This window comes from Carettochelys insculpta, chromosome 28 (assembly GCF_033958435.1).
Source record: "Carettochelys insculpta isolate YL-2023 chromosome 28, ASM3395843v1, whole genome shotgun sequence".
NCBI lineage: Eukaryota > Metazoa > Chordata > Testudines > Carettochelyidae > Carettochelys > Carettochelys insculpta.
The window spans coordinates 1268196-1294465 of record NC_134164.1 but is presented as its reverse complement, the minus strand read 5'-3'; the positions used below and the strand labels follow the sequence as shown (position 1 = coordinate 1294465).

The window sequence follows — 26270 nt, the reverse complement described above, 5'->3', positions numbered from 1 at the left end:
TTACACGTACTACATGATGGGGTCAAATTTAGCTACGACAGATCAGGAAAGGGATCTTGGAGTTATAGTGGATAGTTCTCTGAAGACATCCACGCAGTGTGCAGCGGCAGTTAGTAAGGCAAATAGGATGTTAGGAATTATTAAAAAAGGGATTGATAATAAGACAAAAGATATCATACTTCCCCTATATAAAACTATGGTACGCCCACATCTTGAGTACTGCGTGCAGATGTGGTCTCCTCACCTCAAAAAAGATATATTGGCATTAGAAAAGGTTCAGAAAAGGGCGACTAAGATGATTAGGGGCTTGGAAAGGGTCCCATATGGGGAGAGGCTAGAGAGACTGGGACTTGTCAGTTTGGAAAAAAGGCGATTGAGGGGCGATATGATAGAGGTATATAAAATCATGAATGGTGTGGAGAAAGTGAAAATAGAAAAATTATTTACCTTTTCCCATAATACAAGAACTAGGGGACACCAAATGAAATTGATGGGTAGTAGGTTCAAAACTAATAAAAGGAAATTTTTCTTCACACAGCGCACAGTCAACCTGTGGAACTCCTTGCCCGAGGAGGCTGTGAAGGCCAGGACTCTATTAGGGTTTAAAAAAGAGCTTGATAAATTTTTGCAGGTTAGGTCCATAAATGGCTATTAGCCAGGGATAAAGTATGGTGCCCTAGCCTTCATAACAAGGGCAGGAGATGGATGGCAGGAGATAAATCACTTGATCATTGTCTTCTGTTCTCCTTCTCTGGGGCACCTGGCATTGGCCACCGTCGGCAGATGGGATGCTGGGCTCGATGGACCTTTGGTCTGACCCAGTATGGCCATTCTTATGTTCTTATGTTATGTTCTCTTTGCATACAGCAAGATGCAAGTCCTGAACCATCTTGGTGTGGAGCGAGGTGCAATCTCTCTTCAGATTAGAGTCCACCCGAGATGTGCGAAGAGGAGTGTGTGGTTGGGGTGGCGGGGGGCTCATTCTGGCCTTACCTTTTTATAAAGTCAGTTCCATCGATACTGTGGTCACTGTCTCCATGAACAGCCTCCGTGGTAGATGGGAAATAATGATTGAGAGCCAGATCTTCTTTGAGAGATCGCAGGGTGAGCTTTTTCCAGAGCGTCTCCTCCAATTGAAGCATCTAAAGAGAAACCACTTTTTGAAAAGTGTTCAGCGCCCAGAAAAGTCTTGCCCAGCATGGCTCCCCAGGAGGCATTGGGAAGTTCCCCTCAGTCTCCCCAGCCCCACTGCTGGGAGGAGATTGGAATGCCATGGAGGAATTGGGGACTTTGGCTTGCTGGTTGAATGGCTCCAGGTCCAGGGACTTAAGTTATTTGTTCTGCCTCTGTGGGTTAAACACCCCCCAACTTTCTCCCGTCATCTGGGGGCAATGCTGACGCCAGAGCCTTGACATAATGCCCTTCCAGGCTACATTCCCATAGACATACGTCCACTGGAGTGTGCAGTCAGAGTGGGAGTTGTGGGGGGATTGGATAGTGATTCCTCTTCCTTCAGCCTGCTGCTGAGGTGGTGTCACGGTGCTGGTAAAGGGGGTGAAGCGTTTGCTGCTCTAAGGCTTTCTAAAGCCAAGGATTGCAGAACACTAGAGCTGGAAGGGACTTTGAGAGGTCATTGAGTCCAAGTCTCCTGCCCTTATGGCAGAACCAAGCACCAGCTACACCATCCCAGTTAGCTATTTATCTAAACTGCTCTTAAATATCTCCAGTAAGGGAGATTCCACAACCTCCCCAGGCATTTATTCCCGTGCTTAACCACCTTGACTGGAAATTTTTCCTAATGTCCAACCAAAACCTCCCTTGCTGCTGTTTAAGCCCATTGCTTTTTGTCCCATCATCAGAGACTAAGGAGAATAATTTTTCTCCCTCCTCCTTTAATACCCTTTAGGTATTTGAAAGCTGGTATCATGTCCCTCTCAGCCTTCTCTTTTCTGAACTGAACAATTCCAATTCTGTTAATCTTCTCGCACAGTCCATGTTTTCTAGACCTTTAATCATTTTAATTGTACCTCTGTGGAAGGAAGGTCTATAAAGAATAACCAAGCAAAGTTGCATTAAGGGTAGTGTGTGGCTCTTTCCTTTACACACATGCGTAGAAACCAGGCAGTGTGCAGGGCCTTCTGTACAGTGTCCTAGTTTCCATTCCATTCCAAGCCAGGTCTTTTGGTGTGCATCTGTTTGTTAAGACTCCACCTGCTACCCACATGCCAGAGGTTTTTCCCACTCCACAAGGTGATCTTTCAGGGTTTAGTGTACTCAGAATCTTGGTCAGGCTGCTTAAAAGGCATCTTAACAAGAGCTTGCATGTGCCACATAATGTCCATGGACCCCTCAGTTCCTTCATCAGGCAAACTGGCCACTCACATCATTTAGTTTTGCGTGATTAAAAGCTACAGGATTAGGTCCTTGGGCTACCTTGAATGTAAAAGCTAACCCTAAAATAAACCAAGCCCTTATATTAAATGCACAGTTAAAGTTGCATGTGGAATCGCAAGGTGTCTGCAAATGTGAAAGCCAATGCTGCTGTTTTGGGGGCCCAGTACTGAGATCCCTCCCCCCCCCCCGTGGAATGCGGTTGATTTCAGGGCAGAGTTGGTCTTGATTTATGTTGGGCTAGGTGAGAGCAGAATCAGGACCTGTGTAACTTTTTTTTGTAGTGCACGTTTTCCAGCAGTAGTAATTTACATACGCCTTTCCCACTCTCTTTACCCACACTCCAGAATGCGTCCGAGGCTCAGTTAGCTCAGCTGTTAGGACCATGGCTTGCATTTTCTGACCTCTCGGACTGATTCAGCAAGGTATTTCAGCCATGTCTCTGCTACAGGCTTTTGGTGTGTAGCTCTGCTGGTGAGAGGTGAGCAGAGATGGGGGATCCCTCACCCACATAGCTCTACTAGCAAAAGTCCTGTGACACCTTAAAGACTAACAGATATATTTGGGCATAAGCTTTTGTGGGTATAATCCACTTTGTTGGAAGCATTGGCTCAGTCAGTGTCCATTGCTTCTGATAAAGTGGATTACACCTAGGAAAGCTTATGCCCAAATAAATCTGTTAGTCTTTAAGGTGCTGCCCCATTGTCATTGCAGATTAACACAGCGATTCCCTCCGAGACTTCTCATCATGACTAGACAGTTATCCAAGAGAACCTGTGCAATTAGGGTCTAACTTGCTTCTCTCATGATAGTGAAATAGGTTGTATTGGTAAAAGTCAGCTTGGCCAATACAAAAGCATTCATGCTAAAGAGCTCTTCCTGGAAAGACATTGGTTTTGTTTTAAGAATGTCATTGTGCCAGCTTTAGAAAACAGAGCTACTCACAAGCTAAACTAAGGCATGTGCTTAAAGACCTTGCTGAAACTCTGTCTTAGCTGTACACTTGTTCTGAAGATCATTGCTGAACGTTGAATTAGAGCGAAGCAAGTAATTTAACACGCGTACCGGCAAACATAGCTTCTCCTTGCTTATGGATCAGACACAGTTGATTTGCTTACATGATATACTTATTTGACAGCAATGAATTTGCATGTATGTTTTTAGGGAATGGATTGATCAGTTATCTTTGCTTATCTTTTATGGGTCAGGTAAGCCACATGGTACAGTTTCTGCCCCCGACCAGATAAGTGTGCAAGCAGGTGAGAATTTTACATTGGGTTTTCTTGAATGTTTGTGGATAAAACTTTGAAATCTACTTTCCGCAAAATTCCATGTGAATAGTACACGATCACATGAATGTTCATGGAAAGCAGACTGGAAAGACAGGGACAAGTGTGTCTGTTAAAATCAGAGCAAATATTTGGACAATTTGGTGCAGGATTTGCCCAATTTTTGCATTAAAAATATACTGTCTTGATTTTTTGTTTGGCCCTTGCCTTTCCACCTCATTACAGTCAACAGGGGCATGGAGAAAGTTTCATCTTTTCTGCTGGATGAATGGAAATGATTTGGGGGGTCCTTGTCCATGCTATAGATTCTTAAATAGTTTATGTAATGGCTTCTGCCATTAGTTCATCTCCAGTGCATGACTTCAAGGGACTGGGGGACATTTTAACTAGGGGTGTTAATGGTTAAATGGTTAACCAGTGAGCCTCACCCTTAACAGCTGCTGCCCTGCCCCCACACTCCGTGTAATCGGTTAACTCATTAAATGGGATTTTAACTACGGTGCAGTTTTGCCCTGCTGCAAGCCAGTTTAGCCAATGCTGTGCCTAGAGTGCCTGGAGCTGGCCTGCATTAGTTGTGACAGGAGCGGGCTAAACCACAAATAGCAAGAACTGTCTGGATTCATACACCCGTTGTTTGTTTGCATTGTGATGGTTGCGTGTTCCCAGAAGAGGATCTAAACTTACTATATGTCAAACTTGGAACTTTGGCACTTATCCGCTGTGATTTGCTCCCATGTGAAATATTCTGCAATATTTGTTGAAATATTAAGTGTACTGCTGTGGTTGCTAGGAACCCCAATCACATGCCAGGACCCTGTGGCCCTTGGTTCTGTATGAACACAGAACAAAAGGTGATCTCTGCCTCAAAGCACTTACAAGCAATGTCAGCTTCTGCGTCCATGCAAAACAAGTTGCAGTATCTATTGCAAGCCTTGCGACTTCCCCCTCCGCTGCCATTCCTACAATGATCTCATATTCCTGATGTTAAAGGTCTTAAGGTTTTTTACCATGGGTAAATATTTAGTTGATGTAACATAGCAAAACCCGTCCCTGCTTCAGCCTCTTGGTCAGTTCAGACCAGAATAATTTGTAGTGATATCGCAGATTGGGTACCACTTCCTCAAAGCCAAATGAGTTTCAGTAGATGGCTGTTGACTGTGCTCAAACTAGATCTGGTCCAAAAAATGGCTGAAAAAAACATAAAAATCACCCAAGTATTTTTCCTTTGTTTTTTTGTGGGGGAGCGGAGGGGAAGATTCTGACTCCCCCCCAAAAAATTGCCTTCTCAGTTGTACACACAACTTATTTTCCCCTTCAGACTAAGCAGTTCTGTAATCCACAAATTTGCAACATCAGCCATCAAAGTGTTGTTGTTTGCGTCACATCTCGGAGCGTAGAGAGAGCTTGTGACAAGCCAGCTGCAGTCAGTACGTGAACAAGAAAGCAAGCTCGCTGATTTGAGGCTTTATTTCAGTTCACCCAATTCCCACAAAACCCTGTCCACAATTTCACAAAAAATTGGATCAGACCATTATCACAGATGCTTGCTTTAAAAGGTATAGCTAGAACCTCTTTTTAAAAATTGGGTAATATTTGCCCTTTGCAGCTAGTCAAATCCATCCTCATAACTTGTCCCCTTACAACTGTATCCAGCTGAGCAAGGCTAGCGTGTATATATACACGCCTCCCCATTCCCCAGCATGCTTTGCCCCAACCAGGGACTACAATATGGCTACCAGAAGGGACTCTATTTCCCATCATCCCTGTCCCCCTATTTCTTAAAGGGCCCAGGTGGGCTTGTGGTGCCCCTCCATACTGATGAAATCTGTGGCCCTTGAACTGAACTCAGCAGCACAGTCTCTTTTTAAACAAATCTGACTTCTTCCCTGACACCACTGCTTCCCCTTCAGTGGCTGAGTTTCCTGTCTCACAGGAGAGAGTAGTCTCCTTTGAAACGGCTGGGGAATTTTAAATTGAATAGAGCTTTTTTGTTGTTGTTGTTAGGAAGGAAGTGGGGGGTTTGGGGGAAGATGGAAATGGCGGCATGTTTCTCAAATCGTTTCTTAGCGTCTTTGTAAAACTTAAAATTAAAGCTGGCTTTAATTGTTAAATTGGAGCATTTTTTATACATGACTTTTGGACCAAAAATAAATCTTTTATGGAAGATTTTAGTCATGCTTAAAATGTTTCATGTTTTAAATGAAAAACCTTTCACAAGGAGTTTTAAATATGGCTTTGAATTTTTTTGCTTTGTTTTAATTTTGTCTTCCTTTTTTCCCCTTTCCCGTTCTCCTTTTTTAGCCAAAATCAGGGAAGGAAAGAGGGCCATTTTTAAACAGAGCTGGCTTAAAAATGCTTTGAAATGTTTAGGGGAAAACACATCAGAAATGCAGATTTTTTTCCTTGCATTTGAAAATTTTCATCCTTCCCTCATCTCCCTTCCCTTCCGACATCTTTTTGCCATGGGAGAGAAACAGGAGAGAAGATGGGATGGAAGAAATGAAAAAAATCAAATTTAAATTAAAAATGTTAATTCAATTTGGAAAACTTTAGTTGAAAATACCGTCCTTACTTTGCAACTAGCTCAGCTTAAAATAGAGAGTTCTCGGTGGCATGGTATAGAATCAGTTCCTGGGTGTTGGCTCAAACTGTTGTATTTGGTACACAGATCTAAGAATTGGAGCCTCAGCCTTAGGAAGGGTGGGCATCGAGATACAGCGCAGCGTCCCATGGGGCTTGTCTACATGATGTCATTAAGTTAAACTAGTGCAAATTTAGTTGAAAAACTGTGTAGTTTTAAGTGGTCCAAAATCATTTGAATGCTCTGAGACCGATTTTACGCTTCTGTTGATTTAATTTACTTCTATGCAAGCTGGCTGGATCTAAGTCAGGTTGAAGAATGTCCTCTCAGAGTTGTACCAGACTCACTAGGTAACAATAACAGCAACGAAGGGTCCTGTGGCACCTTATCGACTAACAGAAAAGTTTTGAACATGAGCTTTCGTGAGCACAGACTCGCTTCATGAGATGCTGGTTTTGGAAATCTGCAGGGCCAGATTATACCTGGCCCTGAAGATTTCCAAGACCAGCATCTGATGAAGGGAGTCTGTGCTCACGAAAGCTCATGCTCAAAACTTTTCTGTTAGTCTATAAGGTGCCACAGGACCCTTTGTTGCTGTTACAGATCCAGACTAACACAGCTACCCCTCCGATAGGTTACGATAAAATCACAGCTGTACTTCAATGCAATGTCCTATGTAGACCAGCCTTAAGAAATGGCCATTTCCACTCTCTCAGCTCTTGTAGGTGCTCTTCCATCTCTCCTCCATCGTACAACGTAAGTGTGGATTACGAGAACCTCAGAAGATATCACCAGTCTAGAATTGTTTTGTTTTTTTCCAGGTCCTGCGGTTTGAATTTCTAGTCGTGCAGACCATGGCTTGTGAAGCTCTCTTTCTACATATCAGACCTTCCTTGCATGGAATGTTTGAGGAAATGTGGCCGGCAAGCTACGGTAGATGGTACATATGGATGACAGGATGAATTTAGCATAGCGGTCCATTTCGTACTGGATCTCTGAGCTAATGAAGCCATAAAGAGGATCCAGTTAGTGCCAGCTGAGGTGGTGATCTGTAGTGGCTACTGCTGGCTGAGTGGAGACCTACCAACTTATTTCATATGAGCCATTGAACAGCCATGGTGGTACCAACTGTTGGTCATTACAGTACTACGCAGAATTTAAAACTCGCTGCCCAGGAGGTAGGTGATCTGTATTGCCCTGAACTCCCTGACTCTTAAGCCATCCTGTCCCCATTTCAGCGGTGGAGTTAGGATAGCTGTACAAGTAGCTTAGCTTAGTTCCTGCCCTGGGCACGTGTAGTACAATTGAAAGAGCCTTTCACTAGGTGGCAAGTTGCCAGCAACTTAGAACGGACCAATAACGCAAAATGGCCATGCTGTATAAAACCCATCTATCTTCTTTCCTATTACTTACTGTTAAACTGGCCCTGTCCACAGCTACTTCATATATTGACTTTGGCAGTAACTGTATGTGAAATTATTAGAGTTCTTCTCTGGCCAAGTGCAGGATGAACCTTTCTGCTAGAGGGCACCTGGAGTTCCTTGCGATTTTGGAGCATCTCACATTGGTCACAGTCAGAGACTAGGCACTAAGTTGGATGGACTACAAGTCTGGGGTAGCTGTTCTGATGAGCTGTGCTGCTATTAATAATGCACTAGTGCAGTCGTCCCAGGATCTCTGTCTGCTTTACAAACGTTAGTGAATTTAGTCTTGCAACTCTGAGATCTGGCAATATTTTTATCCCCATTTTAAAGATAGGAAAAACTGAGGCAGGTGATGGGACTGCCGAACAGAGCTGGGGCTAAAACCCAGATCATTCTTTGTCTTCTAGCCATGTGAGGGCATCTTCCCTTCTGAACTCCCCTCTGGACTGGGTAAGAAAAGAAGGGAAAAATTTAGGGTGAGATTTTTCTAAGGGGACCTAATGGTCAGTGTGATTTGGATGCCTGAACCTCCTCACCCTTTTGGAAAAATCTCAGAATTGGTCTACGCTGGCTGGGGCATCCGATGTTGGTATGTCACTGTGGAGTGTGTGAAGTTCAGATCCCTCAGAGACCTAGCTAAAGTGACCCAAGTCTGGCTATAGATGGAGGCAAGTTGGAGGAGGAAGTCTTCCATTGACCTAGCTGCCATCTCTCTCGATGAGGTGGATTTACTGCAGCGCTGCAAGAACTCCTTATGTCACTGTGGTTAGCAGGACAGCTGTGCTGCTGTAGCATTTCTAGTTGCACCCAGAGCCTCTTATATGTGACTGTCTCTAGCCACAAATTGGCTATCACTAATCCAAGCACAGATGCCACTTGTCTGTCCTTTACCAAGGGAAAAAAATAATTACAGACTCAGGCAAGTAGAATTAATCAGAGGCTCACAGGGTTGGAAAAGACATCGGGAGGTCATTGAGTCCAACCCCTACTGAAAGCCGGACCAATCCCAACCAAATCATCCCAGCCAAGTATTTGTCAAGCTGGGACTTTAAAATTCTTTAGGAGTGGAGATTCTACCCCCTCTCGAGGTAACCCATTGCAGTGCTTCACCACCCTCTTGGTGTCACTGTCTCTCTTGCCTACACAAACGCGGGCGTCTGCTTTTCTGAGCTTCCCCAAGCTTCAGCACTTTCTCTGCTCACTTCTGCTGCAAGAGCTTGGCCAGAATCTTCTAACCTTGTTGATCCTGCACAGCTTGATCTCCAGCATGAGTTTCTGAAATTTGGTCTTTGCACCAGTGAATCTCCAAGGAATTAGTCCTATTTTCTTTGTGTTCTCAGCTCTTGCTACTTTAATCTAGTGACTCTATATGTATTTGCAGATTTCTTCCTCGGGTTAAGTCCCTCAGACTCCTCTTTCTCTTATCACAAACTCAGGTTGCTCTCTTCAGCCACTCCATGGTTCTGGTTTCTCAGTTACATGGGATCAACTGGGAATATTCCCTTTTGCTGGCTCACCAAGTCCACTGCAACGGTTCACAACCTTAGGCCTAAAGGCCAAAGAGAGGTATGCAATGTGTGCAGGTTTGCAAAAGAATCCTTGGTCGTTGGTGGCTTCTGCCTCTGAGGAGAAAATTAGTAGGGGTACAGCAGCCACCGACACCCAATGTATAATATATAATGTGTGTGTAGTCATCACTGTAATAAAGGGGCCTTCAACCTTTTCATTTTGGAGTACTCAAATATCTTTTGAATAGAGGTGATGGCCTCTTTGTGAATCTTTATGGTCAAGTAAGTCATAGGCATAGTCTGCAAGCCACTGGTTGAAAACCACTTTATTAATAAGTAATAAAATGCCACCCTCTCCTTGGGTTTATCTGCCAGAATGCTGTCCAGATACTTTGCTGAATAGGCTCATTGAGCCAGCGTAGGTCCCAGAGTGACAATCAAGATACTTTAGTTCTGTTTTGCATCTGGGGCACCGACCTTGGGCAAGTCACGTACCTGCTCTGTGGCTCAGTTTTCCCAGCTGTCAGTTGGAGATGATCTTACCTTAGTACAGTGCTTTGAGCCTTCCCGATTAAAGAAGTGCACACGATTGTTGTTCTCTCTCACGTGATGTTAATTCTAACCTCTGTTTGCCAGATGCCAGGAATGGTGATGTGGCTGAATCACTCAGCGATTCCCTGTTCTAGTCATTCCCGCTGGGGCACTGGCCACGCTGGAGCTGTGAATTCATGTTTCTCTGGCTAGGGGTGTGGGGACCCAAACTCTGGGTAGCACTGATGTACTATGCAGCAAAGGTTTTCACCCACACGGCTGCCACAGCACATGCTGGATGAATGGGCAAAGGCTCCCCCGGAGGGCAAACCAGCCATTCAGGCTCCTCAGGGAGCAGTGGAATCCCACCGGTCCCTGAAGAAAAAGCAGCCCTCCCTACCGCCGTACTGGAGTGGTTGCCCGCATCCTCAGGAGCTCACGTGCGGTCACCAGCAATGTGATCGTGATTCACGTGGGAGGTGCCAGCTCCCTAACCTGGCGCCACTCACCCTCCTGTCAGCGTGCTCTGTCCCGTCTCTGGTCAGCAGACTTGCTGGGCATCTGCAGCCCCACTGCGGTCGCTGGCAGGGGATTCCTCCTGCGCAGGAGGACAGTTCAGTTCTCACCTAGGCCTTGTCAGTGCAGATGCGCACCCAAGGCCGCATTGACGGAGCAGTGGCTGCGGCCAGTGGCCTTATAGGGAGCACGTGTGGAGTGCCAGTCACGGTGATGCCCCTTTCTTGCCACTCATCGGCCTCTGCCTCAGCAGTAGCAGGCAGCACTGGTGGCACTGGGCTTGGTGTGAGAGGCTCACTCGGAGGCCGAGCAGACTGTGCCCACTCTTAAGTCTCCCTCCCTCCCTCCCTCATGGGGGGAAAAGATGTACCACTGGGGGAAGCCCCAGGCCAGGCCTCATTTTTGTCCCCTGCAGAGGCGGTCACAGGACTCTTAAGGGCCGGTGCATGAGACAGTTTTGAAGATCATCAATCCCTACTTCGCTAGGTGGCCAAGAATTTGGGCCTGGAAATGGCTGTGCGGGCGGCCATCTTGTTTAATGTCCTGTCAACCTCTGCCCCACCCTGCGGTGTACTACCAGTGCATGACGCTGCCCTCTGGCAAGCCGTGTTCTCCATTCCTCCCCTCGCACAAACGACCAAGAAGAAATACTTTGTCAGGCCAAAGGGTTTGAATACCTTTACGCCACCCTTTCCCAGGCTCACAGGTGGCTTCTGCAGCCAGTAAGAGAGAGATGCAAGGGCCAGCAGCTCAACTCCTGAAAATAAAGTGGCCCAAAGAAAGAAGGCAAAGTGACGCCATGTTATATTGTTGGCTGCGTGTTGTAGACCCTGGGCATGCGGGGAGGGAGCTTGGGCTCCCATAACTCAGCCAAGAGAGATTGGGGAGCTCTGGGTCCTGTCCTTAGCTTCGCCACTGACCTGCCATGTGACCACAGCCAAGTCACTTTACTTCTGAGCCACCTTTTCCTCTCCTGCCTTTTGTTTGTTCAGCCTGTGAGCTTTTCAGGGCAGGCTCTGTCTCTTTCTGTAAGTACCTAGCACCCAATGCTCTCAGGTCCTGATCTGAGCTGGGCACCTCCAAGCAGGATTCGCCTACAGTTAGTCCTGCAGGAGCAAGCTGGAGCGATGTGGGGAGGAAGAGACAAAACAGGGGAGCGCCTCTGATGATGCTGGGGAGGAGATTGCAGCACAGGTTGGAGCTGAACCATGCCCTGCAGGGCCGTACTGAGGTATAAGCAGAATGTGCAGCTGCATGGGGCACCACTGTGCCCCAAATGAAGTACAGTAGAGCCTCAACATTCACGAGGGTTCCACGTTCAGAACCTTTGCGAATACGGGGGGTGCCCAACGCCCCAGGAGGAGCGGCGGCTCGCAAATAATTGAATTCGCAAAAATTGTTTTGCGAATCATGAGAATCTGCTGTCGTGCCTATCCTGTGTACACCCAGCGCCAGCTGAGGACAACTGTGGCTCGGGCTTCCCCAATTCACCAGCCTCTGCTCTGCCTTACAGCTCTGGAGACCTTGGTCCCCTGGCCTACAGCACTGACAGGCTGCACTGCTCCCCGCTTCCCTCTCCAGCCTCCCTGCCCTGTTCCCCTCAGAGCTGCTGCCCCCTCCCCAGCAGGCTTCGTAGGACACCAGAATTCCCAAGGATGGCTCCACATGCCAGAGCACTAGTGAGATGTTCAGCCCAGATCTGCTCACGTGTGCAAATGAAGCTACTTTTTCTTCTCTCCAACTGCGTTGCTTTAAAACCTCCACTGGACTTGTTTTCTCTCAGCAGAATGACCGACCAGCAGCGTGCCCTGCCCCTATTGCCCTGCTGTGGGTTCAGGTTCCTGGTGGCCCCAGAACAGCAGCTCCTGCCAAACCCCGGGCCCTGCAATCCCCATCCTTCTGCCTTCATTACTGACCCTGGCCCCTTACCACCCCACCCACCTAGGACATGTCACTTGCCCTTTCTGGGGTTGCGCCACCACTGGCGTGCCGCTGCGTTTCAGGGAATTACCAGCAGAGCCTCAGTTAAGCGGGAGGCTCGTGTCACCCCCTTGAATGCATAAATAAAGCCAGTTTCTGGGAACCTGTCATCAGGATCAGACAGCTGACCCTGGCTGGCTGTACTTCTCGGTGATGCTTAAAGCTGAAGAGCCCAGAGTAGGGGAAATGCCTGCTGCTCATTATGAGGGGAAGGCATGTCACAGGCTGACGGTCATATTGAATGTACTTAATCCTGGCCCCTCCTCGAGGATTCCATCTCAAATGACTCCACATTTTGCTCAGAGCATTTTGGGCTTTGCTAGGAATTATTTCAGTTTTCCATGGGACTGTAATAGCCACGCTTCATCCCTGGTCAGTAACTGACACCTCTCATCCATTCATAGATCACCAGCAGTTCAGCAAAGGCAGGTGAATGTCGTTTTGCTCATTGTACAGGTGGGAAAACTGATGTGCCCACTTCTGCGTTCAGACTTGGCCGTTCACACCACAGGCGTTTGTAAGGTAATCTGGCACCTAAGGATAGTACTTAATATAAAGTAAATGTATTTGTAGCACAGTAATACCTGGGCAGTAGAGTCACAGACCACAGTCCCCTTCAGATGGAGAAACAGCAAAAACTCAGTCCATGTCCCAAAGACGTTACAGTCTGCCTCAGATACAAGACAATAGGTGACTCCAGGCAGGTGGGGGCACAGAAGGAAACAGCAAGACAATGGTGGGTGGGGAGAGGGTGGTTTATATTTAAACTGGGAAGTATTTGATTTTTTTTTATTGGCAAATCGTAAACAGTGCTTTTAACAGACGAGTGCCATTTCGATCAATGATGCCCATATTCACAGATTGGCAAAGCAAGGTGGCTGGTGTTTAAGAATGTGGTATTTGCATGCTGATAAGTTTTTTTTTTTTTTTTTTTAAATGGTTATAAAGTTATCTATAGCTTTAGCTTTCTGAATCCCAATGCCAACTATCCTTAAATAAAAATGTGATTTCTCCCCCAATGTCCAGCTACCCCCTAATTTCCAACAACTGTGAATGTATAGAGTGCTTACACCCACAACGTTGCACAATGGTAAAAGCATAAATTGATACAAATTGGAGAGAGAAGCTTAAAAATAAAAATCAGTATTTTTATATATAAAAATAGTTTTGCCCTGCTTAATTATATTGTCAACATAAACATATTCCACCCCGACTGCCCTCATTTGGTCCCAGCAGTCACCAGTTGAGAGCCTCTGGTCTGCACCTGCACACCATCTGCTGGTATTGTCCCTTCACGTCTGTGTGCCTTGGTTTCACTGAGTGAAGTAGGGATAATAATAAGGTGCTCTGATTCCATGGAGGTGGGTGCACTATAAGATGTTCTCACCACTAGTTGGTGCAAAAACTCTGCCTGCCTGCAGTTGCAGTGGGGGCAACAGAACTTGAACAGAAATGGCTTTTTAGTGGTTAGTGTGGAAAACAAGGGGTTGGGGATGTGCGTTCTGCTCCAGATGGCTTCCAGATTGCCTTGTGACCTTGGGCCAATCCTTTCAACTTTGCATCTCTTCACTTTCCTGTCTGTAAAATGAGGCCGATGATATTTAATGTATGTCTGTCTTGATAGTTTAAGCATCCCTAGATGAAAGGAAATCACCGTGTCACTGAAACATGTTGTAACCAATCTGTGGCCAGAACTCATTGTGTTGTACCGGGCTTTATGTTGTGAGGGGAGAGAAACAAGATCATCTTTTTCCAAACAGCACAGGTCCTCCTCCCAGAGAACCTCATTATCTGGGAGCAGTATAGTGCCTCTGACACTCATTTGAGTGGTTCTGAGTCTGGTAGAGGGCACTGGTGACGTGGCTGGCTGATAGTGGTGGTGTGTTTGGTTTTTTTTTTTTTGTTTGGTTTTTTTTTGTATAACGGTTATCGGATCCAAAGCATGGTAATGAGCATTAAGTTCTAACTGGCCGTGGAAGATTGGAAGGTAGTCTGTTGCTCTTGTAACAGGCCAGAGAAGGACCTAAAATTGAAAGAAGTCCACAACCTCATGGGAGTCTTTTTGGAAGAGGATGCAGGAGGAAGGTGTTCAGGAGACACTGCAGTCTGCTGCTGATATTTTAATACAAAATTGGGAAAATGCAAAAGTTTCCATTAGCAGTGAAGCATTTCTGGGGATTGTTTGGTTCCCTTCCCTCTCCCCAGGATATCCCTACAGCTGCTTCATTTAAAAAAAAAATGCAGCAGCATATGACAGAGAAAGGGAGACACATTTCACCAGGTGGAATCGCTGCTTGCAAAGTAAGGAAGAATTTGAAGTGTGAGCTTGCCATCAGTGTAAGACAAATAGTAGTTTCTGCTGTTTAAGAGCCCCTCTTCCTCACTCTTAGCAGCTGGTAGCTTCCCAGGAATCAAAGCGCACAAGACGATTATTTGTGTCATGAAGGTGTCTAATGCTTGCAGTCTGGGTCAGGCTCCCTGTGTGTGAAGCGCTGTTCCAGACACAGACTGAGGCAGTCTCTTCCCCCAAGAGAATGCAATTGATCACGATACTTTAGCAAGGTTATTTCAGCCACCCAAAAAGGAAGAGGTCTCAGGAGTTCCTGCCTTTGGCACATCATGAATCAAAGGCTGGGCAAGTGCCTTATGGTGAGGTTATTTATTTGGAGTAGAAGCTGCGCTCTGAGCAGAGGTCAGAATGAACAGAATCCGAATGTCTGTCTGTTTCAGAGTTGCAGTGAATGGAGTTTTGCTGTTGGCGTTTCCTGTAAGCAGGTTCTACTGTGTGTGTTTTTATAAATAAACCAATTTTTTTTTAACTTGTTTCTTCATGACTTCACCCAAAAGACACAGCCATTGGTGAGATTTCAGAAGGAACAGGAAGGTAGATTTATTCATTGATTGAAAGGTGAGTAGAACTACAAGTAGAGGGAGGTAATAGCTTTTAATTGGACCAGCTTTCTGTGCTGAAGACCTGTGTACCTTAAAAGCTCATCTAGCTCATAAACAGAAGTTAGTCTGATAAAAGCTGTTATCTCCCCCACATTGTGTCTCTAACATCCTAGCACCCACACAGCTACAGCCACACTACAAACAACAACGAAAGGTGTAGAGCTATAATTCACTGCTCTTGAAGTTCATTTCAAGCGATATAATATCTTATATTTTACAGCTGTATATGCGTACCGCTGCCCTCTTCTACAGGTCAGAACTGAAACTACACAATTGTGTGTTATAAGACCTATATGGTTATACCCTCCTTTGTATTAAGTATTTGTAGAATCATAGAATCCTAGGTCTAGAAAGCACCTCAGAAAGTCATCAAGTCTAGCCCCCTGCCTAAAGCAGGATCAACCCCAACTAAATCATCTTAGCCAGGACTTTGTCAAGCCAGGACATAAAAACCTCTAGGGATGGAGATTCCATCAACTCTAAGTGACACAGTCCAGTGCTTCATCACCCTCCTGGTTAAATAACTTTTCCTAATATCCATCCTAGAACTCCTGCTCTGTAATTTTCAGTACTCTGTTCTAGGGCAGGAGGGGTTCATCCCTGTTGGTACCATGGCTGTTGTAGATAGGTGTGCTAGCTTTTTAGGAGTCATTTAGATTCAGATATTGCTGTAAAGAGAGACCATGTGAAAATGGAAAGGAAGCTGATAAAAGAATGCTTAGTAATAATAAGTAACATCTTTGATTAGAAGATCTTAGTTAATTAACAAATATTAAGTCTTAATAGCCCCTGTCAGGGGCAAGCATATATCCTCTGCATTTGCTGCAGGTAAACAGGCTGAGAGCAGATGATTTCCCAAAATTACCAGCAAGAAAAATCAGATTCCGCACCCCCCACAAACTCATGGCAAGGGAGTGGGATATGAGCAGAGAATACCTGGGAGACTAAATTGTGGTCGTATATGTGAGGAATACCTTCTCTGAGCAGGCAGATTCTCGTAGCTCTCAGAAGAAATTTTAGGGGCGAGGGGCAGCCAGATACATGTTTTCTTCTATCAGTTAAAATCCTTTTGACCCTTTCTGAACTACAACATTCCTTGCATTCTAGACTTCAACACTTGCTCTTCCATTCATTTCAGGACATGGATTAGCTAGTGTCTAAGCAAGGTATTTGATTTCCTATCAGACTTCCTGCAAAAAGAAAATGGCAGATCAGACTGAAGATTTTGTCTGACCCAACCAGTTTGCTTCTGTGAGAACTCCACCATTTTTGCTGTCTGAACCTTCCTGTCTCCTGAATTTTTAAGACTGTCTCATTTTATCATGATCTTTGAAGAGGGGGGTGGGAGGGGAAGCACAGGGTCTCCCTCTTGGCTCACATGGAGTTGGTTTCATTCTCTTCCCCCACCCCACCCCCCTTCCTCCCAGTTCAGCTGAGAAACACTATTTACTGAGGTCTTCAGCCAGGAGGTTTCATGGAGCTGGAGGGCAGATGTAGGGCTGGAAATGAGACATTTTCAGATCAGTAATATAGATTATTCAAAGGGCATCAGTGAGGCAGATGTTTTCACTTTTGGGTAAAACAACTCATGGGGAATCTTTTTTAATGTTTGTGATTTAGATGATTTCAACCAGTACCTTATGTGGTGTCAATCAGTGTAGCTCCATCAACTCAAATTATCCAAAGATTCAGCCAGTTGTTGGCATAAATTTTAGTTTGTGCCAACACGGCTCTGCAGGCTCCACTTCCATGTCAGATTTCGTATGGTGGAGGAAATTCTGGCCACATGAAAAGTCAATGTCAAAGCTGCTTTGACGTTGACTGTGGAGGAGCCAGCCTTTCACCCTTTTTGTTCATGGTGAGACCTTGATGATGATGATGATGTAGCAGAAAGACACTGTAAATTTACATTTATCTCTTCAATTTGGGAGTATTTCTTCTAACTTTGAAATTAACTAAACCATGTTCTGTTTTATTAATTCACTGATTTTTTTTCCATATAATTAGAGAAATCAATGACTAATTATAAGCACATCTCCTCTTGCTGGTAGTGTGCTCTCGTTATTAATTCTTCTTATTTGACAACTTTGTGACTCTAATTCTGGGGTAGCTGTGAACAGATCTGAGGCTATTCAGTAGTCTCTTTTTTTGAGCTGTTAGTTGGATGCAGTGGGTCACAGGAGTCATGTGTCATTGGGTGAGCACACCAGCTCTGCTCATTGCCAATTGTGCCTATGAAGCATGTGGGCCTGAAAATTCAGAATGTTCATGAAAGGCAAAAGGGGGAGGAGCATTGCAGAACCAAATTCAGTTAAAATTTTGAAAGAATTTTAGTGGACCTTCTTTTGTATGATTTAATTCAGTTCCACGTGTAGTAAAGGAAGTAGATATTTAACCATTGAATATGTCAGCTAAGAGTGAGTATGTTCCATTAATAGAGGATAGTATCCTAATACTTCTGAATTAATTCAATTGACTATGCCAGCTGAGCATGTGTTGCATTACTATGTGAGAATCACTTACTACTGCTGAATTAACTCTCATGGAATCATGCGATGGAGACCCATCATTCTGAGATTATAGTTCAAAGTTTTAGCCCTAGCAATGACCTTCAGCTGTAGGCTGATAGGTGAATGCCTTAAAATAACTTTAATTTACATGCCAGCTAGTAAGGTAAGATGTCTGAGGTGCAAAAGCATGGGAATTTGGAGGCACAGCAGCCCTTGCACTCGCTTCTTGGTGCCTCTCCCCTCCTTTTCAGCTGCCCTACCCACTCCTGGTTTCGCTTCAGTGTCCTTGCCCATTGTTATATATGTTAGGGCCTGATTCTCCATTGCTGAGCACTTTGCGAAGTTGCTCCGTGCGCGTGCGTGTAATAATTGGACTTAGTTTTTCTCTAGGCCTTGTCTACTGTAACAACTTCCTACAGGAAAAGGTGAGTGGCCCAGTAGTTAGGGGGCTAGTTTGTGAACTGGGAGACCAGAGTTCAAGTTCCTTTGTTATCTACTTCTGTGTAACCTTAGGCAAGTTGCTTAATCACTCTGTGCCTCAATGGCCCTCATAAAATGAGATAATAGCTCTGCTTTCCCTCACAAGGGTGCTGAGAGGCTGCTTATGTCAGACTGTGGAGCGCTCAGAGACTGTAGCAGCGATTTTTAAAAAGGGCAGTGAGCCCACTTTGGGAAAGCCACTAGCAGGCCCCTGCCATTTTGTTCACCTAAAGGGTCTGTAGCCATGGAGACATGCAGTTCCCATTGGCTCTGGTTCACTGGATCTGATTGGTCTGGTCATCATATCCTTTCAGAACTAGTAGACTGCATTCTCTCACACCTCACTTTTATTGGGAGATGGGAAAAGAAACGCAAGCTTTCCTGCTTTTTCACCTTCCAATCAGTTTCTCAACTTCAGGTGAAATAGTCCATTGAGCTGGAGAAATTGAATAAACAGAAATGAAAACAAAAAACTCTCTCTGCACCTGCAGAAGAAGTTACTACTGTCAAAAGCTGGTATAGTGCTTCAACAAACTCTAGTTCCAGGTACTTAACCAGTAACTTCTACCAGGTCAATGGTTTGGTTTTATTTAAAATACCAGCCGCAGGCATGCATTACTTGATAACGTAACATGAATAATTTTAAGAAATTATAGTACATCGAGACTTTGTCATAATTTCACGTTGGATTTCAAGTAAGTTTTCTTAAAGGGGGAAAAATGGCATTTAATATTTTTTATTCTGATTTTTTTAATTTAAGCTCAGTGATTCTTATTTATCTTGATTTGGAGGGTAGTCTGCAAAACATTCCAGCAATTTTTTTGGAATTTATTAATAATTCAGAATGAGCCAACCCGATTTAACTAGTTCACATTACTCTTTCTTTTGCTATCTGAGCCCTGTTGGTTAAAGAGCTCTTGAACATCATGGTGAGAATTTAGATACAGTGATTTCAAGTCACAAGTTAGGGTTTCTATTCCCTGGCTGTATGAACATCACATATATCAGGCTTTCAGCACATTTGTGTGGTAAGGCTTCTATTTACTCTTTGGGAGCATTTTTACTAGTATTTGGTTGGATAATTTCAAATCAATGACAAAGTCCCCAGGGCCGGTACACATGACAGCTTTTTTATTGTTCAACATTGAAAGAAAAGAAAAGAAAAAAGCTAACTGCATTCTTAACTACTCCAGGGGCACATCCTGCATAAGGCATTCAGCACTGCAGTTAGATACATGCTATTCAACAAAGCATCTGGGACCTGATCAAGACATCAGGGGAAACGTAGCTACTTACATACATCACATTCTTCTGTGTCCACCCGTTGGCTTAGTGTCAGAGCATCTCTCACACCTTGATTCTCAGAACACTGCGGTGAAATAAAGAAGCGCTATTACCATCTTTTTACAGCTGGGGAAGACAGACACAGAACAGTAAGTCTGGGGTCTAACTCTTCATACAGCACCTGAACCTGCTGCTCATTTGATGTCTCTGTCGACCCTGCCGCTGCAAACTAGAACTTCCATTGCATAGAGCCCTGCAAATTTGCAGATACCCACTGTATGTCCATGGGTGTTTATGTCCATGGATGTGGCTATCCATGGCTTATTTTTGCAGATGCAAATTTTGTATGGAGAGCCCTACAACTATGTGGCTATCAGCTTTATATCCCCAGGTATCTGCATCTGCCAGTGTGGAGATCTGCAGATCACTTTTTCAGATGCAAATGCAGATTTTATTTCTGTGCAGGACTCCACCCTTGCATGCTTTGACTAACTCTGTTTCAACAGGTGGCAGATCAAAGCACAGTAGGCAGCTTTTATAGCAAGGTCCCATGCAGACCGCGTGAAGCACCCTGCTTGGCATAGCTTAATACCCCACCTTGTTAAGCATTAACTGTCCATGTAGACAATCCTTAAGTGACTTGCCCAAGGTCATACAGGCAGTTTGTGGCTGAGTAGGGGTTTGAACCAAGTTGTCAACTAGCCTGATAACCAGTGAATCCTCCTTGCTGGATTAGTCCCCTAAAGCATGCGGTGAAGTCCCATTGAAGCCCAACTTTAAGCATTAATGTTCAGGGTTTTGCCGCATGGTGATGAACTTCTGGGTTGGACCTGTGCGGTGCAGTGTGGCTCTCATTGAACACGGCACTCCTTAGTCTGGGTATAGATGATCAGCACCGCTCAGGATTTGTTTCATGATAAACTACTGAGTGGTGGTAGGAAGTGATTTAAAGGGATTAAATCTAAGCCGGCAAGGGCAGGCGGAGGGGACACTCCTAAGCATTTGATATGAAGTAACAATCTGTGCAACTGTAGGCTCAGGGACCCGCAGTCCTCTGCTCCCATCCGAAACATATACTTCAGGAAACGCTCTGAGCCCCTCGGTGTGGCAGGCCTCTCAGCTGTTGTGAAGGGGCCAGCATCCGAAGGAGAGGCTGTGAAGTAAATTTGGCTTTGAAATTTAAAAAAAAAAAAAAAAAAATCCTATTGGGATTTTGGAGCTAGGAGGAGCTGACATGTGACCACAGAAGCGGCCTGTTATCAACTTGAACATGGGATTTAAATTGGGGGAAAAAGCTTTTCAAAACCATTAAAATTAGAGCGTATTTTATAGTCCCTCTCAGAGCCCTTTGTAGCAGGGGTGGGTAGAAAGACAGACTTGCTTTTCCATGGTTAGCGTCTGACGGGCCATTGATACCGTATTGTTACCTCTAAAGGTATGCGTAGTTGCAGATCCCATCCTCCATGGTTCACCTTTCCTGGCCAAAGAGAGCTTCCAGGAAGCTGTATCCTGTTCAGCCCCACTTCCTGCAGCCCCCATTGGCTGGGAATGGCAGTCTACAGCCAATAGGAGCTGCAAGCACCTATACCTGAAGAGGTGTGGGTAAATATAGTGCCAGCAGCCCATCAGGGGCTAACCCTGGAGAAGGTCGTCCGTGCTGTAGGTCAGTTATTGCTCACCAGTTGCTTTAGTTTCCCCTCAGTTTTGTATGACCTCCAGAGAGTTCACCTCCCCTACTTAGTGTACTTTTTTGCTCTTGGGATAAGCTTTGTTATAATATTTGTTACATCATCTGACCTTTCCAGAAAGATGTAATTTGTAGCATACCACGAAGAAATGCTTTAACAACCTCCGGAGTTATTGTTGGAAACAGTTGCTAAAGTCAGACATTTTTAAATCTGTCAGTTCAGCTAACTTGATGTCTAGTGTTTCAAAAGAGGTGGATGAGGCACTTTCTGTACTATTAATTTTTTCAATAAGTCTTAGAACCATGGGGGATTTTGTGCCACAAGTTAAAAACGGCAGAGAGGTGACCTGTATAATTTTAGCCCCCTCAACTTTATGATTCTTCTAGGCAAAATTATGGAATGGATGATATCTGAGTTATTTAATAAAGAATTGATGGAGAGTAATAGAGGTTAATGTCAATCAACATAGGTTTATGGAAAATAGATATTGTCAAACCCACATAATATCTTTTTGATAAGACTGCAATTTTGTTTGATAAAGTGGTAGTGTTAGTATAATAAACTGCGGTAAGGTATTTCACTTAGTGCTGTGTGACATTTTGATTACAAAAACTGAATGGTGCAAAAGTAACATGGCCCTGAAGGGATTAAAAACTCTGTTTAGGCAGTGTTCCTTCTAATTTTTTCCATCCATGTGCAGAATAAGTTTTATGTGCACCAAGGCATGTGCAAATGTGCACCACCAGTAGAAATATGTGCTGCTGGCTCTGGACACTCTGCCAATCTGCTGAGTGGAATCTGCATCTCTCCGGGTGGATGAGCAAGCATCCAGCTTATATAGAACACTGGTGGTAGGTCTCAAAAGTTAATTGTAAATGGGGAATACAGTAAACTATTGCATATCTGACATCCTACCCTGTAGAACTCTCACATAACTGTTATTTTAACCTTAAGTAAACTTTAGTTACATTTTCAGTAAGTACAGTACAGTGAAAGTAAATATAGTATGTTTACAGCATACAAACTACTGCTGGTAAATAAAGTATTCTGCATACGTTTTTGTTCTAAATAACTAACCTTATTTTTCTTCAGTGTTTTGCATTGATAGGTATACCTCTTGATTATTCAGAGTATTTGAATCCAGCAGCCTCCCAGTCCTGGGGCTGCCGGATATGAAAGAGTTTACTGTTGTGTTTCTAGTGGGGTTCTGCAGGCATGGCATCTTTACTCTGTTTGATATTTTTGTCAGTGACCTGGAAAATCGTTAGTGATGAAGTTTGCAGATGATCCAAAGGCTGGAGGAGTGGTAAATAATAAGAGACAGGGTCACTGAAATTGCAACCTGAATTGCTTCATAAACTGGGCACAAACTAAAAGGGCACGTTTCAAAAAGATTAAGTGAAAATTCATGAGTCTAAGAATGCTACATCAGGAGATTGACTTAAGCTACTCAACTCCAGCTACAAGAATAACAGCTGGAGTTGACATACCTTAAATCATGTTACCATGGGCTCTGCATCTTACTCCTCTTGTCTGGGATAGAATAATAGGATCAACGGGAATGCATGGATCCAGGCTGTAGTGTAGATGTAGCCAAAGAATCCATGCTATGCTTACAGGCATGGGAAGATGCTAAACTAGAAGCAGCAACTCTGCAAAGGACTTGGGGGTCCTGGTGCATAGTCCACTGAATGTGAACTCCCAGTGCAGCAGATGGCTGAGTTGGCAAGTGTGGTCTTTGGCTGTGTAAAGAGGGGACTCTCCAGTAGAAGTAAGGTGGTTTTCTCTGTATTTTGGCACTGGTTTGATGGCTGCCAGAATATTTTGCATTCAGTTCTGGTGTTCGCAGCTCAAAACAAGCAAAGGAAACATGCCTTATAGTGAGAAATTAAAGGAGCTCAATTTATTTTATCAGAGACGTGATGACAGTCTTCCTTTATGGGTGGGGGGGGGGCAGAATTTTGATGATTGAGGGCTCTTGAATCAAGCATACAAAGATATGACAGGATCAAATGGTTTGAAATTGAAACAAGACAAGTTTAGACTAGGAATAAGACAGGTCTAGCAGTGAGGATAATTAACCACTGGAACAGTTAACAGAGGATTGTGGTGGATTCTCTTTGACTAGAAATTCTTAAATTGATCAGCCGTTTTCCAAAATGACCTGCTGTAGTTAAAGCAGGAATTAATTCAGGGGAGCGCCATGGGCTGTGTTATGCAGGAGATCAGAACAGATAATTAGAGTGGTCTCTTTTGGCCTTTATCATATATTAATCAATAATGGACAAAGCACGTCTTTATTGCTGTAACTCACACGCCTTCTCGGTATTGGGTACTATCCCATCTAGTGGCACTGAGACCACTCATGGAGAAAGAATTAGTCTCCTCCTACAGCCTTAGTAGCTAGCTAGCTAGCTTTTAGCTCATGCAGTAGAAACTCATGTTCCAAATCCCAGAGGTCCCAGGTTCAGTCCCATCTGCAGATGATAGGCTCCGTCAGAGTAACACCAACAGACCACAGTCTTGGGGCTTTTACTGATACAGAAATGCCATAGCGATATCACACCCCAGGTATAGTAGCAAAAGTTTCCAGCATAGCTCTGGTCTTCATGAGTGACTTTGATCCCCCTGCCACTTAGATTCTCTGTCTGTACAGTGGGAGTAAGTGGTATTGGTCTGCCTTGCCAAAGATAATGTGCGGTTTGAGTAACTGGTGCTGATTAAGGGCTAAGCCTTCCATGGTGTACAGAAATGAAATATTGAAGGCAAAGGGCCTCGTTTTAGGCAACCGCTTGGGCTTGAAATTGATTTTTTTTGTTTTTTGTTTTTTTAAACTTCAGGAGCCGCAAAATTCAGATAAGAAATATCCCACCCCAGCTACGATGGGAGGTAAGTGAAACAAATGAAACCTATTAAAGACAGGCACCTGAGGAGCCTTGCAGATGTGGGGACAACTGCTTTAGCTCTGTGGGTCACAGATGGATGCAGATCCAAATTCTGTATCTAGAGCCCTGCAGATCAGCAGGTATCCAAGGACCACATTTGTGGACTGGATGTGGGTACAAATTTTGTTTCCGTGCAGGGCGCTATTGATCTTGCCTTCTCTAGACTTTCGTACCTCTTGCTCATTGCTTGCAAGTTAGTCTGATCGCTAGGGTGAAAAACAAACATTTGTACCCAGTGGCAACGGGTGCATCATCTTTACTACTTCATCTCCCTCTCCATGACCTCCCCAAGTCCTTCTCCTGAGCAGCATGGGCCTATGGGAGGGAAGTGTCACCACACTGCGACTTCCCTGTTGGTGTCAGGGTGGAGTTCCAAATTGTCTGTCTTCCTCGGTTTTAAAGCCTTCAGTGCACTCATCCGGGCTAGATCTGAGCCAACGGGGGCTTTAGGAGCACCAAGTGATTTAGATGCTCACCTTCAATGTGCCTCAAAAGGGCCTGGTTGTCAGAAATTGCAAATCTGGCCCCAGACGGCGTCTCCAGGCAGCAAGAAATGGAGGCCCCCAAAATGCTTGGTGGTGTTTGGAGATGGTGGCTCTCATCTTATGAGCTGGGTAACCCCACCCCATCTTTGCCTTACCTAGTGCCAAGGAACCCTAACTGAGGTTGGAATACCCTGGGGCTAGGCACTGGACAAACAGTCCTTGCTTCACATCTAAAACAAAAGGTGTGAGAGGAAACTGAGGCCCAGAGAGGGGAAATGACTCACTCAGGGCCATGCAGCAAGCCTGTGGCTAAGCCAGGAAATAGAATCCAAGTCTTAATTCCACAGACCTGCAGACAGGGTGGGGAGAAAGGGAGAACTGCCCCAGGGCCCAGCGATTTTAAAAAGGGCTCTGGGCCCTTTAAATCATTGCTGGAGCCTTAGGTGGTGCTGAAGCACGGGTGCAGGGGAGGCTAGCCCACAGCTCCCCCTGTTCCACCTGAGGCCCCACCCCTTTGGGGAGCACAGAGCTTGGAACACCCCCCCCACCCCGCATCTTGCCCTGGGACCTGGCTCTTCTGTCATCCCACCTCCCCGACCACTCCACAAACCATATAGAATGGTAAAAGCTAGGCTACCTGATTGCGAGAAACTGGGTTTGATTGAATTTGTGTTTTGGCTTCATGGTATGGTCCTTTGAACCCTAATGGAATCTAGTTTCCCTTTGCTTTTGTAGGTTTTGGATAGTTTGCTAGCTCAGTACGGCACTGTAGAAAACTGCGAACAAGGTAAGAGAGAGAGAGAGTGTGTGTGTGCGTGCATGACTATTCAGTTAGATTCTTTTTAAAGTCAGACACTTTTCCATGGGGGACAGAATTTGGTTGAATGGCAAATTTAAGTCCTTGAGTCTGGCCTATGGGTTGTCATTTCCATCTGTGAACACCTGCATCACTTCCACTCTCTCCCGCTGTGCTGGCATGCTAGGAAAGCTCTTTAGGCCGACCCAAAGCTTGGGGTTGCCAGACTAGATCAGAACCAAGGCCCGTCTAGTCTAGTATCTTGTCTGAAGATGGCCAGTGCGAGATGTTTCAGAGTAAGGAGCAAGAGCCCCACAGGCAGATGTGGGGAAATCTGTCCCTTAGGTTCGGTCTCATCCTGATCTCGAATAGAGATCAGTGACGGCGTTAAAGCAGGACATTTAATATTCCCAGCTCAGTGTTATAACTATTGTTCCCTGTGAGCTGAATGCTTGGGCAGCTGCCCAGGAGAGTTCGAGGGCGCCCCGCCCCCAGCCGATTAGCAGAGCGCCCCCAAGCCGGCAGCCTGTGTTTCTATGGGTGGCGACATCCACTCATGCCTTAGTGCACAGACCCAAATTTATTCTGCTTCTGGATAGAAAAACTTAGAGGGTCCTGGTTATAACTACAGGTATTCTTGTTACCCATACACACCAGTCCCTATCTGAAAGCTGCATTTTTCTGGCAAATTCTCAACCCATAACTGGTCACGTCAGTAGGGAATGGATGGGGCTAGGCAGTCTTTCCCCTTGGGTTCAGTCTGAGTGACTAAAACTCCTTGGACTAATGTTGGCTCATCGCGATCCTTTGTGAAACTATTTGGGGTGATCATCCTCTTCCCAGTGGCCAGATCGCTGGGGTGTCGGGTGCCTGATTATAAAACAAGTTGTACAGGTCCAATCTCCGATTG

General features: G+C 45.0%; 2 protein-coding genes across 2 annotated transcripts in view; one reads left to right on the top strand and one right to left on the bottom strand.

Moving 5' to 3' along the window:
* Positions 1 to 26270, bottom strand: part of B4GALNT2 (beta-1,4-N-acetyl-galactosaminyltransferase 2 (SID blood group)) — a 110701-nt gene that overhangs the window by 32841 nt on the left and 51590 nt on the right. The gene's annotated exons all lie outside the window — the stretch shown is intronic.
* IGF2BP1 (insulin like growth factor 2 mRNA binding protein 1) overlaps positions 1 to 26270 on the top strand; it is a 49007-nt gene that overhangs the window by 9250 nt on the left and 13487 nt on the right. The window contains exons 3-4 of the mRNA XM_074978857.1: positions 23975 to 24023; positions 25300 to 25351. Coding sequence (XP_074834958.1) covers positions 23975 to 24023; positions 25300 to 25351 — 101 coding nt within the window. The remainder of the gene's footprint in view (positions 1 to 23974; positions 24024 to 25299; positions 25352 to 26270) is intronic.